Source organism: Eucyclogobius newberryi, unplaced genomic scaffold (genome assembly GCF_026437365.1).
Source record: "Eucyclogobius newberryi isolate DKJ021-1_F unplaced genomic scaffold, fEucNew1.0.hap1 SCAF_18, whole genome shotgun sequence".
Lineage (NCBI taxonomy): Eukaryota > Metazoa > Chordata > Actinopteri > Gobiiformes > Gobiidae > Eucyclogobius > Eucyclogobius newberryi.
The window spans coordinates 9,464,507-9,482,079 of record NW_027315812.1 but is presented as its reverse complement, the minus strand read 5'-3'; the positions used below and the strand labels follow the sequence as shown (position 1 = coordinate 9,482,079).

The 17,573-nt window shown below is 40.2% G+C and overlaps 1 protein-coding gene across 1 annotated transcript in view; it reads right to left on the bottom strand.

Annotated features, from left to right (window-relative positions):
- Positions 1–17,361, bottom strand: part of wdr37 (WD repeat domain 37) — a 30,489-nt gene extending 13,128 nt beyond the window's left edge. The window contains exons 1-5 of the mRNA XM_072450495.1: positions 17,124–17,361; positions 8,321–8,417; positions 7,434–7,529; positions 6,029–6,093; positions 485–623 (exon numbers count right to left, since the gene is read on the bottom strand). Coding sequence (XP_072306596.1) covers positions 485–623; positions 6,029–6,093; positions 7,434–7,529; positions 8,321–8,417; positions 17,124–17,276 — 550 coding nt within the window. The 5' untranslated portion in view covers positions 17,277–17,361. The remainder of the gene's footprint in view (positions 1–484; positions 624–6,028; positions 6,094–7,433; positions 7,530–8,320; positions 8,418–17,123) is intronic.
- Positions 17,362–17,573: the final 212 nt, after the last annotated feature.

Below are 17,573 nucleotides of genomic sequence, written 5' to 3'. Positions count from 1 at the left end.
GGACTGTTGAAGCCCGACCCCTGGACTGTTGAAGCCCGACCCCTGGGCTATTGAAGCCTGACCCCTGGACTGTTGAAGCCTGACCCCTGACGGTCACTCCGAGTCAAAAAAATGGCAAAATTTGGATATTTTTTTTTGCCTTCAAAGTAAAAAAAAATAAGAATTTGCCTACCGTCCGACCCACTTGAAAAATGTTGACTCGGGTTACAGCAAACAGACAATTTATTTGGGGTAATCTTATTTATTTTATTTTATTTATTTATGAATGTATTTATTATTATTATTTTTCTTTTTTGCCTTTTCCATCTTATTCATATTCTTATGTTGGGTTTGTTTGAGTAGTTACTTATTATTTATTTGTTTTACAAATGTATTTTAAGCGGCTCTGACAGTGAATCCTGTAACCGTTTCCTCGTGTGGAAGACTGAACGTGATTGGACAGACAAAACATCACATCCCGCAGCCCAAATCCGCTGACACGAACCTGCGGAGGCCGTTCCCAGGACGACAGGCTGAGTCTTGGTCACGCCCAGGTCCCAGATCCCGTCTCGGTGTCCCACGTACTCCTTCTGCAGCTGACACACGGCCCTGGAGCCGGCCGTGGCTTTGAAACTCGACACAATCTACAACGGCAGAGGAGGAGCACCGAGGTTATCACAGAAGGAACGGGGCCAGGAAGTGCATCTTTATTTCATACAGAGCGGAGTGGCTTAAATAATGCGCTGTAGCAAGTGAAAGTTAGCCGTGTGAGCTCGGGTTTGTGCGTCGGGAGAAGTCGAAAGTCGAGAAGTTTAAAAGCATATTATTTTTACATCAAGAACATTTTATCGAAGATTAAAAACGACATGGCCGATAAACAAAAGGAAATCCTATATATTACTTGTTTAGTGATGGTAGAACTTCACCAACTTTGGATGTATAAAACAGAAACGTTACTGGTCTTTTTTATCCACTTTGATTTGACATGGCTGACTTCCTGTTTAACATACTCGTCAAAGGTAGCTCTATCACTGTCCCAAGTCTCATGTGCCTAGGCCAAAGATGAAGAGTTTCATGTTTTTTCTTTTTTGCTCTAGGTGGCGCTGTTGCAGCGGGCGTTCTTGCGCATTCCATGGCTCGAGCCAATAATTTGATATAATGTATAGATTATAAACAATTCATATTTTTTCCAAGGATTTTAACTTTTTGTTCATGTCTAATGTAAATAACGAGCAATGTTTAAACCATCTGAAGAAACAACATCACATTATTTTATATACAGATTCAAGGTCCATAAAAAGGTCATATAAAATAGTTTATTATCTAAAATTGATATAGTCGTGGCAAATACTGGTTTTCAGTCACAAAAGAAAAGAAAAATGAAAGAATCAGATCAGAATATAACATTTCCTCTCCATTAAAATTTTCTCTCTTGCTAATTTAATGTATTTAATTATGTTTGAGAGATATATTTTAGTTTAGGTAAAAGGAAAAATTCAATAAATCACAGTAAATGATTGTGATTCTGAAATAGGAATAGTCAAGCAAACGTTGACTGTGTCTCAGTCGTTTGGGACGGGAAAAGTCGAGCCAGTAAGAGTGTTTGCTCATATTCAAACCAGGGACCAAAGCGTGTCAGCAATAAATCAACGGCAACGGAAAAAAACCTACAGCCAAAGCAACTTTCCCATGAGCCATTTATAAACGGAGAACAAACAAGCACAAGTTTGAAGCCATGACATGGTTTGTTTGTATTCTTACGTACACTTTAAGACGATGTAAGGTTGTGTAACGTTTCAGCCTCTAAAAATACTCACTTCATCTGACCTTCACTTTCTGCAGGAAGTGGAAACTTCAAACTAAAACATACGAACAAGAGTCTTAAGATGAAGCATGTGCTGCAGGCGCAAAGCTGACAAAGACCACCAGCGAACTAGTGTTGTTGTCGTTTCTTGTGTTGTTGTCGTTTCTTGTGTTGTTGTCGTTTCTTGTATTGTTGTTGTTTCTTGTGTTGTTGTTGTTTCTTGTGTTGTCGTTGTTTCTTGTGTTGTCGTTTCTTGTGTTGTCGTTTCTTGTGTTGTTGTCGTTTCTTGTGTTGTGGAGCTCAGCTAGTTCTGGTCGTGGTAAAAAGTGCAGATCTTCACTTCTCGTTTCGTTCATTCTCTGTGTGAATCAGCCGAGTCTCACGCAAATAAATCTGAATTTAAAAATATGTGACAGCGGAGAGCGAGTTACAGATGGATAATCACTTTTATGTACCATGTAAATATGTCACCGGAGGAAAGCTACGTGTTTATACAAGTGTTTGTGTCAAAGCTATAGGCTAACATACATCAAGTACCGTATTTTCTGGACTATAAGTCGCACTGGAGTATAAGTCGCACCAGCTAAAAAAATGCATAATAGAGAAGAAAAAAACATATATAAGTTGCACTGAGTATGAAATGCGGTTGCAAGTTTGAAAATAACAAATAAGTCGCTCCAGAGTATAAGTATAAGTCGCACCCCGGCCAAAACTTATAATCCGGAAAATAAAACGCTGGATTCTATGTACTGTAAAAGTACATAGAATCCAGCGTTTTGGTAAACAAGTCAGTTCAGTTTCGGGTGTTATTTGAACATTATTGTATGTTAGCATTAGCTCTTACTTTTATAAACACATAGATGTTTAAAGGTGAAGTATTTACATGGCACTAAAGGTCTGAACATGCTGCTGTGATTATCCATCTGGAACTCACTCTCCACTTTTGTTTTCTTTTATTATTATTGATTTATTTCAATGAGACTCGGCTCATTCTCCATAAGGAATGAATGGAGCAGGAAGTGGAGCTCTGGAACAACTGGAACAAGCCGCTTGGTTTGGTGAAAAAGGCCGACTGTAAAACCAGCTCTCGGGGTGAAAATTAAACCTAATTAATAATTACATTGTTCTTTCATCGTTGGCATAACAAACTCATCACAGTGAATAATTAACATGTGAAAATGTGTTAGGAAAGTGAAGAATACGTTTGGTGTGTTTTGAGTGTCCTGCCCATGAGACTATTGGTTATGAGACCAGCAGCTCCTTTAAATCACTATAAAACAAGGAGACAAGGGGCCTTTGATCTCCATACGCAGTACACGCAGTACACGCAGTACACGCAGTACACGCAGTACACGCAGTACACGCAGTACACGCAGTACACGCAGTACACACAGTACACACAGTACACACAGTACACACAGTACACGCTGCTGCCAGGGTCAAAAATCTACCAGAACACACCCAATATCAAATGTTTTAGCGTGACATATTCAGATTCTGACACAAAATAAAGGTCTGGCTCAGGCTAATCCTTCTTAAATCTGTTATGTCCGTGTTTCGGTAAAACGTTTGGACACTCCTGGTAATCCTGTGTCAACTACGAAATATCTAAACAAAGAGCAATACAAACCAGCGATAAGTGAACGTGCATGGTCTAGAACCTCATGTGTCTCATTACAGTCACGCTAAGTCATTAAACTCAAGCTTAAGTTAGTGTCTGATTTAGACATTAGAGCTTTAAACTCAAGCAGCAGCCCACGTGTTAGCGGTTAATGACAAAGCAGCTCTGTCAACACAAGGTTAATGCAGAAAGTCCTCCCTTGATTCTTTTAGTAGTTCTCGAGCCTGATCTTTAGACCATTTATGTGAATTAAAGGAGAAGTAAAAGTGGTATTTAAGTTATGAAATGACGAGTGAAGTATGTATTATTGCTGAAAGATTGGCAAAACTATGGAGGAGATGGCTGGTTGAGAGCCTCTACAAAACTGAAGCTCTTGTGGAGTTTTTACGACCTGCAGTGGTCAGTATTCAAATAAGAGGTGCTTTAGTCCTGGAAGGGTTTATCCTGGTTTAGTCCTGGCGTAGTCCTGAAAGGGTTTATCCTTGTTTGGTCCTGGTTTTGGAAATATTCCCATGGCCAGATTTAGGCCTGGTTTAATCCTGGTCTGGTGCAGCTTGTGTGGGTGTTCCCGAGTCCAGTGAACTGATCACTAAATCCATTAAAACATGCTTTAGTCCTGCTTTAGACCTGTATTAGTTCTGGTTTAGTCCTGCTTTAGTCCTGCTTTAGTCCTGTATTAGTTCTGGTTTAGTCCTATATTAGTTCTGGTTTAGTCCTGTATTAGTTCTGGTTTAGTCCTGCTTTAGTCCTGCTTTAGTCCTGCTTTAGTCCTGTATTAGTTCTGGTTTAGTCCTATATTAGTTCTGGTTTAGTCCTGTATTAGTTCTGGTTTAGTCCTATATTAGTTCTGGTTTAGTCCTGTATTAGTTCTGGTTTAGTTCTGGTTTAGTCCTATATTAATTCTGGTTTAGTCCTGTATTAGTTCTGGTTTAGTCCTGTATTAGTTCTGGTTTAGTCCTGTATTAGTTCTGGTTTAGTCCTATATTAGTTCTGGTTTAGTCCTGTATTAGTTGTGGTTTAGTCCTGTATTAGTTCTGGTTTAGTCCTATATTAGTTCTGGTTTAGTCCCATGATTTGGCGCTGGTTTAGTCCTGGTTTAGCTCTGTACTAGTCCCGGTTTAGTCCCAGTTAAGTCCCGGTTTAGTCCTAGTTTAGTCCTAGTTTAGTCCTGGTTTAGTCCTTTGTGTAAAAGCTCTTACTTCTCCTTCAGTTCAGCCGTAACATTCTGTATTCTCTGTGTATTCTCGTGTCGTGGCACTGATAAGGAGTCAAGATCGGACTTTGATGTTTAAGACTGAAATCTTTCAGCTTCTCAAACGTCATTCAGGAAGTTTACCCACGAGTCTCCGCCCCACAGCTCCCATGAGGCCGCACTGAAGCCGCAGGGTCCGCCCATTTTACTGTGGAGCGTGTGCAAGCGCTACACCGGGACAGGGACAGGGACCGGGACGGGGACAGGTCAGGACGAGGGACAAGCACAGTATTTACTATTTCACCCTCCACAAATGCTCCAATTCTCAAGTTCTGCTCTTTGAAAATGATGTTCCATAATAAAAATACACATCAGTTATTCGTACACTAAATAGGAGTGGGCAATATTAGCAAAAATGAATATCTAGATACTTTTTTCTGAGTATTTTGATAACAATTTATAGACAATATTGTGTAAACTGTAAAAATGTGTTAAAATGTGTCTTTAAATGTATTTGTTGTGGTTTAAATATCAGAAAACAGAATAATAACCTACAAAAGTGAAGAAAAATAAGTTTGAAAGATTTTTTTGCATTTTTCACTAAAAACTATACTGTTATTCACACATTTTCAAAACATGAAATTAACAATATTATTTTTTTGATCTATTGCCCGCTAGAAAATAATAATGTCAAGATTATACTGTTGATAGGATAATCAGGAATGTCAAAATTAAGATTGGTTATTAATTAAATTGTGTGTTTTTTTTTCTCTCACAATAATCGTGTCACAAAACAATCGTAAGAATAAAAAAAATATATGATCGTGACCATTTTAGAACCAAAAACTAAGTCATTTTCATAAAATCTATTTCTCAAAATTAAATATAAGGTGCCTTTTAATCAAATTATCTTAACTACATCATTCAGAAAGTTGGATTTTCAGTGTGATATTTCATCTCACAATAATAAAAACACAAAAAAATATATATATTCCAACATCCAACCATGAAAATTAAGATTATTATAAAGAAAAATGTGCAGTTCAGAGGCCAAATTTGGGCATCAACAGTAGAGAAATCCATGGACTGTCAAAAGTTAAAAGTAAAAAATGTACTTTTACATCATAGTACTATTACTATCGACGTATTAATCTATTGTTACGTCTTTTCAAAACCTGTGGCTTTATACTTTGACCAACCCACCAAACATGAACATGATTAAACTCAAACTAAACTCTTAATGTTTCACTGAAGCGTCGGTTTCTGCAAATCATCTAAAACAGTCCGTATAGATTGTGTTAATACGTAGCACAAATCGTTGCGCTAACAGAGTAAAAAACGTCTTCCTCGTCCTCTGTCACAAAGGACCACTCTGTCGCAGCGGTTTAAACGTTTACAAAGGTGAGATAAGTGTATAAAACAGACTTCATACCTTGCTGGTGGAGGCTTTGTACGTGGTCTTTAGCTTCTGCGACAGTTGGCTCGTGCTGTGGCTCGCTGCGACACAAATAAAGACATAAACACATTTATTCTACTGTGAAACGGTGCAATCTGCGCATTAAGAACTGCAAACATGATCAAACGATAATAAAACCTAAGAATAGACTGAAACTACAGTAAAATTCAAGCATTTATTAGTCAAGAAGAAGCGATGAGATTTTGACATAATCTACAATAAATAAACTGTGCCGTTCAAATGACTGTTTTTTATCTATAGTATTTTATTACCGTATTTTCTGGACTATAAGTCGCACAAGAGTATAAATCGCACCAGCCAAAAATGCATAATAGAGAAGAAAAAAAACTATGAGAAATGAGTATGAAATGCAGTTGCAAATGTGAAAATAACAAATAAAATCACATATAAATCGCTCCGGAGTATAAGTATATAAGTATAAGTCGCACCCCGGCCAAAGCTATGAACTATGGTGCAACTTATAGTCTGGAAAATACGGTATATTATATTTTTGCATTTTAAAAAAAAACAAAAAATGTTGCTTCTCAAAAAGTCACTAACCAGCGCTTAATCTCCCCTGTTTTGTCTGAGCTAAATTTAAATACAAAGTTCGCAATTTGTGCCTAAAAAATGTCACGTTTAACTATACTTTGAAGATTTTTTTTGTGTGCAAAATTCAACTGTAATTAGTTATTAACCTCGTATCATCAGTGTGTCTTTGTCTATAGTTCACTCAAAGTTGTATTTTGATCGATCGTGTTTTGACTTAATCTCGTTTTGTACTGCAACTGCGGCTACAGCGCTCAGAAAATTCCCATTTTCACCTACCCCCTAGCCACACCCACATCCCTGAATTTCTGCAAGTCTCCAAGTGACACATGTAGAGTTGTACAATGTCATATAGCTTGTCACTGTGAAGAGGCGGAGCTTATCACTGTGAAGAGGCGAGGCTTGGCAGTTCTGAACAGGAAGTGGGTGGACCTGTTTCTATCATCAAGCCGTTTCATCTCAATATTACGGTTTAAAATGAGCTAAATATAAAATTATAATCTACCGTATTCTCCGGACTATAACACGCAACAGCCAGAAAATGCATAATTGGGAAGAAAAAAACATATATAAGTCGCACTGGAGAATGAAATGCAGTTACAAGTGTGATGAAAAAAGTTGCGACTTATCGTCCGGAAAATACGGTACTTCTGTCACTTTAGTTCAAAACTGACAAAAGTGTAATGCGCGTCATTTAAAGGTGCAATTGGAGGATCTTCCACCACAAAAGTTACATAGTGTACCTTTAACACTACACGGGAAAACCTGGGTAAACAAACTAAACAAACTACAGTGGAGTTCTGATGAAATGTTTGGATCACGTGTCGTTCACCTTTGGCTTTAAGCGCGCCTTTGCTCGGATCTGCTCCGTCCACCGCTTGTCCATCTCCGGTCAGACGCTCGTTCAGAGACTCGATCTCCCGACGCACTGTGAACGCAGCGTAACAACAGTGTCCATTTGGAATGTATAGTGGAAATTTGACTTAATTTTGGTGCAATATGTTGTGTAACACAGTGGTGGAAAGTCAAAATATTGTATTAAATAATATATATATATATAAATAAATAAAAATTACACCCTTGATTAGTTCTCAAAGTTCAGCGCCCTCTACAGGTCGGACGACTCACTGAACTAAAATGCAGTTAAGATCAATATATTTTCAATTTTGCTAAAAAAATTATACAAATTTTATTAAAGAAAAGCAAATTTTTATGTTTATAATTTCACTTCCTGTTTGTAATTGATGACATCACACTAGGAAATTACCCAGAAAACACCAAAACTAATCTAATGACACGATTTTTTTTTATTTGACAAAAAGGAAATATATAAAAGTGACTTTATTTTGTTGAATTAATTTTTATAGAGTTAAAAAAGTAGTTTGTGTAAATTCTGCATAAACTTTGACTGGAATGAGTGTGATGTCACGTCCTGTCATTTTCTACAGATTTATCAAAGTTTTCTCCACAAATACCTGCTCGATTGGTATAAAACTAATATTTATATGTACAACATGTATAAATACATCAAATAAAGTAAAAATTAGAAAACCTTAAAAACCTGCCGCACGTCACTTTAAAGTACATTTTTGAACAGGTACTTCAATACTTTCACTTAAATAGTGATACTTTTCCTTTCACTGGAGTAATCCCTCGTTTCTGCTGCTTATACTTTTACTTTAGTAACAAAACATCGTCCGCCGCTGACTTAATACTCACGTTCTATGTTTTCAATGTAGAGATTCTCAAACTCTCTTTCGATTTGTCCGAAAAGGTCGAGGAGGTTGTTCCGTAAGGCGATGGGCAGCTTGGAGTCCTAGAGGAGACGGACGGAACATCAAAGTTTAAATATACTGCATATTATTCATCTTCTTTCCATTTGTGGGGTTTCATTTTTGTTCTTTCTTATTTTACTTCACAGCACAGGGTTTTTCAACAGTTTTCACATCATTACCAAGAAAATATTACCCATGTTTCCTAGTCATAATTACACAGTGTAAAGTGCGATATACTGATAATAAACATGATAAACAATAAACTAATTTACGCCACTGACATAATGACTAAAGTAGTTCTATTCCAAATGCAGTAAATATCCTTAAAAACACGACATGCGATGGATACTCAGCAGAATGAAACAGTTTAATAGTAGTTTGTATCTATAATGAGTCGGACCAGTCGTTTACAGCTCAAATCTTATCCAAGAAAGTAAAATGTGCAAACGATAAATATAAAGCCTCAAAAATGATTGTCTGTCTGTGATCTGTCGTTTACTGAAGAGAAGATGATAAAGTAATGACACAATCCACACATCAAGACTGGGACTAAACCAGGACAAGACCAGGATTAAACAGGGACTAAACCAGGGACTAAACCAGGGACTAAACCAGGGACTAAACCAGGGCTAAAACAGGACTAAAACAGGGCTAAACCAGGACTAAAACAGGGCTAAAACAGGGCTAAAACAGGGCTAAACCAGGGCTTAACCAGGGCTAAACCAGGGCTAAACCAGGGCTAAACCTGGACTAAACCACGACTATACCAGGGACTAAACCAGGGACTAAACAGGGACTAAACCAGGGACTAAACAGGGACTAAACAGGGACTAAACCAGGGACTAAACCAGGGCTAAAACAGGACTAAAACAGGGCTAAACCAGGGCTAAAACAGGGCTAAACCAGGGCTTAACCAGGGCTTAACCAGGGCTAAACCAGGGCTAAACTAGGGCTAAACCAGGGCTAAAACAGGGCTAAACCAGGGCTTAACCAGGGCTTAACCAGGGCTAAACCAGGGCTAAACCAGGGCTAAACCAGGGCTAAACTAGGGCTAAACCAGGGCTAAAACAGGGCTAAACCAGGGCTTAACCAGGGCTTAACCAGGGCTAAACCAGGGCTAAACTAGGGCTAAACCAGGGCTAAACCTGGGCTAAAACAGGACTAAACCACGACTATACCAGGACTAAACCATCAGTATAAGGCACATATGAAATAATAATTAAAAAAATAACACAAAATACAGAGCCAGCGCATGTTGATATCGAAATAATAATCGTAAACCAAGCACACAAATTATAATAAATAATATATAACTTTACATTTACGTTTATTTAGCAATAAACTAAACTAAACTTACCTCCATTTTAAAATCCTAGTATTCACCATCACAGACAAAGTCTGTCACATCAACGAGTGTGAAAGTCTGTGTCTGACAGGTCTGTGCTCCTGTCTGCTCCCGTCTGCTCCCGTCAGCTCCTTCCTACTCCTATCAGCTCCCTCCTGCTCCCTCCTGCTCCCTCCTGCTCTCTCCTGCTCTCTCCTGCTCCTTCCTGCTCCTTCCTGCTCCCTCCTGCTCCCTCCTGCTCCCTCCTGCTCTCTCCTGCTCTCTCCTGCTCCCTCCTGCTCCCTCCTGCTCCCTCCTGCTCCCTCCTGCTCCCTCCTGCTCCCTCCTGCTCCTTCCTGCTCCTTCCTGCTCCTTCCTGCTCCCTCCTGCTCCCTCCTGCTCTCTCCTGCTCTCTCCTGCTCTCTCCTGCTCCTTCCTGCTCCTTCCTGCTCCTTCCTGCTCCCTCCTGCTCCCTCCTGCTCCTTCCTGCTCCTTCCTGCTCCTTCCTGCTCCTTCCTGCTCCTTCCTGCTCCTTCCTGCTCCTTCCTGCTCCTTCCTGCTCCTTCCTGCTCCTTCCTGCTCCCTCCTGCTCCCTCCTGCTCCCTCCTGCTCCTTCCTGCTCCTTCCTGCTCCTTCCTGCTCCTTCCTGCTCTCTCCTGCTCCTTCCTGCTCCTTCCTGCTCCCGTCTGCTCCCGTCTGCTCCTTCCTGCTCTCTCCTGCTCTCTCCTGCTCCCTCCTGCTCCTTCCTGCTCCTTCCTGCTCCTTCCTGCTCTCTCCTGCTCTCTCCTGCTCCCTCCTGCTCCTTCCTGCTCCTTCCTGCTCCCGTCTGCTCCCGTCTGCTCCCGTCAGTGCCACATGTCAACACACTTTGTATAACGAAGGCTTCATTTGCAAACTGCTCTTATTCTTTGAAAGCTGCTTAGCGTCGCTCTAAATCCTGTTGGTGGAAACACTGCTCATAATGACGGCATTCAAAGAGCTAATCAGCACAAACAACCGGAGAACGCTTGGAAAATGTAAACACGGGGGAATTTAAGGCAATGAGAACATAATTATTTACTAAAAAACACGTGTAAATGTATTTCAATTCTGAATGTTGGTTTTAGAACAAGGGATTTAGGCAGAAAAAAACGATATTGAAAAAAGTTTATGGAGGAAACTAATGACCTCAGGGCTCGTAGTACATTTTTTGAAGTGTTTTTGAAATGATTGAAACAGGAAAGTGTAATATTGAACTACTTGATATAATAACCCTGATCATCCCTGTAAACTCTACTCAATATACAACAAATAAAATGCTGAATGAAACACTTTAATAAGTAATAAGAAGTATTCAAGTTAAGCTGAAGTCTTATACTATAATTAATGAACACAACACAAAGCATAAAATATGATTCCATCTTTCATTGTCAATATCGTAATCATCGTGAAAGGATTATTGCTAAGTTATTAAACCAATTATCAAATCAAAGGTTTTAAATGTGAAAGTGACTGATAACTACATATTATTGACATTAGTTACCACATAGTCTTAGTTAAACTCTTAATATTTGAAGTGTACGGGACAAATTAAAGGCAAATGTATTTATTGAACCTCCATGGGCTTCAACTATTGACCAACAAATAATTAAAATGGCGTAATTGAGCCTCGGCAGTGGATAAAAAGACACAATTAAATTACACTTCAATTTAATTTACAGTAAGAATGTGCCAAAATATCAATATATCGTGATACAGTATTGATATCACGGCCTGCTGTATCGATACATATTTCTGTGTGTAATTTCTTCTGTAATTTAATGACTTATTTTGTGACAAACGCTACAATTTTGTTGCTTGTTTAGATAAAGATTTTTTTTTACAGTTTGTTAGTCAGTTATTGTTTCAAAATTAGTGCATTTTCATTAAAGTTTGCGCAGGTCGTAGATCAAAACAATAAATCGTGCACGACGAATACCACGAGCGATTTATCGATTAGCGCAATATTATCGCATCATGATCCGTGTTTTGCGTCGAATCGTGCGGAACCCGGCGATTCCCAGCCATAATTTACAGTATTATTATTACATAGTCCAGCGTTTCCATTTAAGGGTAAAACAAGAGCATTTACGTGAAAATAATCGTCACCGTTAAATAAATAATGATCGGTTTTATGTCATATTCCACACTCGACGTGACATTTCCATCCCAGCGCGGCGTGGGAGGGGTCAGCGGGTGGGAGGGGTCAGTGCGTTTGAACAGCGAGTGCGTCGGCGCGGCGACACAAAAGGCGCGCTGAAAAGACCCGTCCACATCCGTATTAAAAGTTGATGAGGCGAAGGGGGCGGGGCTGCAAGGCGAGCTCTTTCCGAGGCCCAAAGTGGAGCAGGGAAAGTGACATCCTGAAGCGGCGAGCGAGACGGGTCGTGTTTCCCTCGGCGAGCGTCGGTTACACGACATTTTCACGGCAAACGCACAAAAGCAAAAACCGCACAAATGTTGAACCGGATCATTCTGAAGAGCTCAATTATCCCTCTTTCCAGGATTTAGCCAAACACGTCGCACATTGTCTACAATAACTATTTGTTTCTGTACTTTTGTGTCCAAGTGATGTAAAAAGTACATTCAAACAGTGAAGTCAAATTAAAGCTTCACTCTGTGTCTTTTCTCCTGGAACCCCTGTTTGTCTATTTTTATTGTTTTTTATTAATTTTCTATCTTTTTATTTATTTCTCTTTTGTTTATTTATCTTTATTATGAATCTATATAATTTAAATATTATTATTATCATTACTGTATTATTATATTTCTCTTTTAATATAATGACTTTAAAAATTATATACATTTATTTTGTCTTGCTCACGTTCTTTGCATTGGTCAGTTTGTTTTTTGTATGTTTTTGTTGTTTTATGTTATCAAATTTTAAAAAGAAAAAACTTTGCCAAGAATGTTCCACATTACGGAATTAAACATTTTGCCGTGTTTTTTGCAACAGCAAAAAGCCTTGTAAAACTTGCACTCTCCCTCTCTCTCCACAGATCTGACCTGTACCTTGACCAGATGGTGTCACGTGCTCGTCTCCATGGAGAAACAGTTCATAGTTTAGTATACTGTGGCGCTAACGTACAGGTACAGGCGCTTAACGTACACACGATTACGTACAGGCGCTTAACGTACAGGCGCTTAACGTACAGGCGCTTAACGTACAGGCGCATAACGTACAGGCGCTTAACGTACACACGATTACGTACAGGCGCTTAACGTAAACACGATTACGTACAGGCGCTTAACGTACAGGCGCTTAACGTACAGGCGCTTAACGTACAGGCGCTTAACGTACACACGATTACGTACAGGCGCTTAACGTACAGGCGCTTAACGTACACACGATTACGTACAGGCGCTTAACGTACAGGCGCTTAACGTACAGGCGCTTAACGTACAGGCGCATTACGTACAGGCGCTTAACGTAAACACGATTACGTACAGGCGCTTAACGTACAGGCGCTTAACGTACAGGCGCATAACGTACAGGCGCTTAACGTACACACGATTACGTACAGGCGCTTAACGTACAGGCGCTTAACGTACAGGCGCTTAACGTACAGGCGCATTACGTACAGGCGCTTAACGTAAACACGATTACGTACAGGCGCTTAACGTACAGGCGCTTAACGTACAGGCGCTTAACGTACAGGCGCTTAACGTACACACGATTACGTACAGGCGCTTAACGTACACACGATTACGTACAGGCGCTTAACGTACACACGATTACGTACAGGCGCTTAACGTACACACGATTACGTACAGGCGCTTAACGTACAGGCGCTTAACGTACACACGATTACGTACAGGGGCTTAACGTACACACGATTACGTACAGGCGCTTAACGTACACGCGATTACGTACAGGCGCTTAACGTACAGGCGCTTAACGTACAGGCGCTTAACGTACACACAATTACATACAGGCGCTTAACGTACACACGATTACGTACAGGCGCTTAACGTACAGGCGCTTAACGTACAGGCGCTTAACGTACACACGATTACGTACAGGCGCTTAACGTACAGGCGCTTAACGTACACACGATTACGTACAGGCGCTTAACGTACAGGCGCTTAACGTACACACGATTACGTACAGGCGCTTAACGTACACACGATTACGTACAGGCGCTTAACGTACACACAATTCCGTACAGGCGCTTAACGTACAGGCGCTTAACGTACAGGCGCTTAACGTACAGGCGCTTAACGTACACACGATTACGTACAGGCGCTTAACGTACACGCGATTACGTACAGGCGCTTAACGTACACACGATTACGTACAGGCGCTTAACGTACACGCGATTACGTACAGCGACGCCACTCACGTCCAAAACATCATAACATCAGTTGAAGGTGCATTATGTATCTTCCTGCGTTGCACCAATGAAATTTCCCCATGTGGGAGAATAAAGGAATATCTTATCTTATGTAACAAAGGCTCTGCTCATTTCTATGAAGCTGTTATTGCTTTGTTCCACCTTATGTCGTATTAAACTCTTCTCTTTCAAAGTAAATTCAGTATTTTTTTGTTTTTACGCGTCTTTTCTTGGCCTTTTTTTGCTTTGTGTACGAACTACGCTCTATAAGTAAATGTTTAAACTGTGGAGAGGCGACTGAATACATGCACCACAGACAAAGCAATAACATCTGTCATTTATCCACTTTCAGCTGATAAAATTAGCGACAAATTAGAAATTGCAGACATAATTACTGCTTCAAATACACAGAAAGCTGTCGAGAAAGCTCAAGGCGACTCCCAGATCATATGCACTTAACCAAACAAACTTTTATTACAGATATTTGGAGTTTACCGGCTCCGTTTCATTTTCTTTCTACAAATATTCAACCGACAAGTCTTCTGACAACCACATATTTTCTCAGTTTTCACGAGAGGTCGATGTTACAAACACGGCGGATTAAAACGTCCAAACAAACCGTACATTCTGCACAAACGCGACGTCGTCCTCTTCTCCCATCCTTGACCAAACAAACTGCCCAACGCCGTTGACAGTTTGTGGCCTCAACTGAAGACGTCCAATCTACATTTCCTCCGATTTGCATGAACAGTTTCAAACATAATACACGGCGTCGAGAAAGAAAACCCAGAAGCACGAGTTGGATCGTTACAGACTCGTGCTCATAATCGCGGAGACACAAAAGATGAAAGCATGCTGCTCGACCGGCTCGCGCTGCAGCGGCGGCGGCGGCAGCTCGGCCAGATACTACACGCAAAGAAACCGCTTTTGTGACGGGAGAAGAGTCGCAGAACAAAAAGGGGATCCGGTGTTTCTAAGAGTGATCCGACCCGTCACGTTCAAGGTCAGCGCGGGTTTAGAAGCACCGGCCTTTGAAAAACGATTGCACAGATTTTTAACTCTTTCTGTGTAGCAATGGCAGTGTTTTGTGTTTTTTATTGGTGCTTCAGTCAAAACGTTGAAGCTCAAAAGCTCAAAACCTCATACTTTAAGTTGAGTTTCAGTTTTAAGTCAAAAGTCATTGAAACAGAGGTTTTGCTGAGGCTGTTGTTGACAATAAAGTTGGTTTGGCTTCTTCAAATCAGGACCGACTTAATGTATCCTCCCTATGTATGTGGGGAATACTTTGTGCCAAATGTACAGGTCGTGCGGTAAATGTGTTTAAAATTAAGAGAATATAAATGTAATCCAAGCCCCATCTTTGTTCTTTGTAAGTGATTAAAATCTAAAATGTGCCTTATCTGTGATTACATGTATAAAATAGCCTCGTTTATAATTCATGCTGTAACTACATGTGTGTTCAGCATGTCGCGTCTGTAAAGTTTATGAGTTAAGGCGGAACTCTCATTTGTGTTTGGATTTGTGATATATGTTCAAAAAGTACAATTCTGTTCAGAGAGCGCAAAACATGATATGAATTGATAAACTGATAGAAGAATCCCATGCATGTCAGAGTTTTTGGGTTTTGTTTGTCTAAGTTACAGGTAAAACCAGCTTTTTCTTTAAAAACACATTCTTTTAGTTACTTTGCACAGGACATTCTATTTTCTAAATACTTGTGGTCTTTGCCATTTGCTAGTTGCTTGTGCAGAAAAAATGTGTAGCATTGTCTTTGAAGTGTAAAAGAACTAAAGCAGGAGCTCAAACGTCTCACACCAAATACCAGCAAGAAAATACTCAATAGACAAAAGTGAATAAAACAGCAGTTTGTACCGCATGTCAAACATGAGTCAGTGAACAGTGCTGGGCCTCGTCCATGAAGCTCTTGTGCACACATTTATACTTTAGGTCTTTGGCATTGACAAACTGTGTTCTTCTTCTGGAAGATCAAATCCTACAGTCAAGAGAACTCACAGAAATTCTGTTTTAGAATAATATTACTCTTATATTGCAAACAATGAATGTAAGTTTTATATATTAACATATTGTTTACTATTAAAAGAATAGTGGATACGGGCGTGATATAGAGCATAAGCAAAAACATACTTCTTGACCGTCCGAGGCCGTCAGTGTGGGCCACTGTTATAAACCCACTCAACAGCCCCCTGTCAGCCCCCTGTCAGCTCCCTGTCACTCCCCCGTCACCCCCCATGACCAGAGGCACTCGTCTTGGACGAGAGTGATGAAAGCTCAGTCAGTCGTTGACTTCACTTCCACTGGGTGGGCTCATGTGTGTTCAATCGCTGTAGAGGAAGTTGTAAAACAGTGATAATCTGTGACTTCCTCGTTCACTTTTCCCTCCTCGCTCCATCTCAGAGTCACTTGTCCGCTGGAGCCCATATTTGAAAGTTCAGAGGCCGTTTCTTAACAAATACATATTCATTTTTATGTAAATAAACATGTAAATGAATGCGTGTTTTGAATTTGGCTTCTTAAGAGCACGTCACGAATCTGGCGTTCTCTCAGCAACTTTTTCAAGTGGAAGTTATGAACATTTTCTAAGGAATCATTCTTCGTGTTGTCTATAACCAATTCAGTAAATAAATACTGTCCAGCATGTTCTATTTGTTTGTTTGAGTTTAGGGGAGTATGACTACCCTAAAATAAAGTGAAATTAGCATTATCTATGCTATGTGTAAAATAACCCTTTCCATAAATGGTACTGGAGTAAATAACATACACCACACATGTGTCTTCTTTTAAATTGGAATTATTAATCTAAAATGTGTATGTGTTTAATGTCTACACGATCTCACATGCAAAATAACCCTTTAAAACAATACAAGAGCTAAGTAAATAACATCTAGCCACACACCCAGTCTATGTCCACATACGTAAAACAATATGTTTAAATAATTCCAGTGTCAATAGCACACCTGTCCAACGCGTCTCTTCTTTAAGTTAAGGTCAGTACGATTCATCTTAAACGTGCAGTATTGTGTGTAAAATAATACTATATAGTGTGTAAATACCTGTCCGTCCAGCATGTCTCCGCGGTGCGTCCCCACCGGCCGGTCCTCGGTGCTGTTGGTTCTCCGGATGGACAGACTGTGAGCTTTGCGCTTCTGTTTCGGGTGTCGAGAGGCCGAAGCCGAGCCGCCGCTGGTCCCGCCCTCCACTGGCATCTCCGCTGCGCTAGGCCACGCCCGCCGCACACCTCAGCCACTCGACAGGTAAACAAAGGGCCGGGCACTCGAAGCGACTGCTGACGTATATCTGACGGGGAAAGGGAGCGAGTTTTACACTTGGTTGAAGACAGATAACAAAAACATCGAGTGCAGAGTCATATTACAAGTGATTTAAGGATACAACATACATAAACAGGAAAGTGTTATACCCAGTTTGCAACATGTATTGTCGCTATTGCTGCTCCGCATGAACATTTTGACGAGAAATATTTTCATTTGCATTGATTTAATATT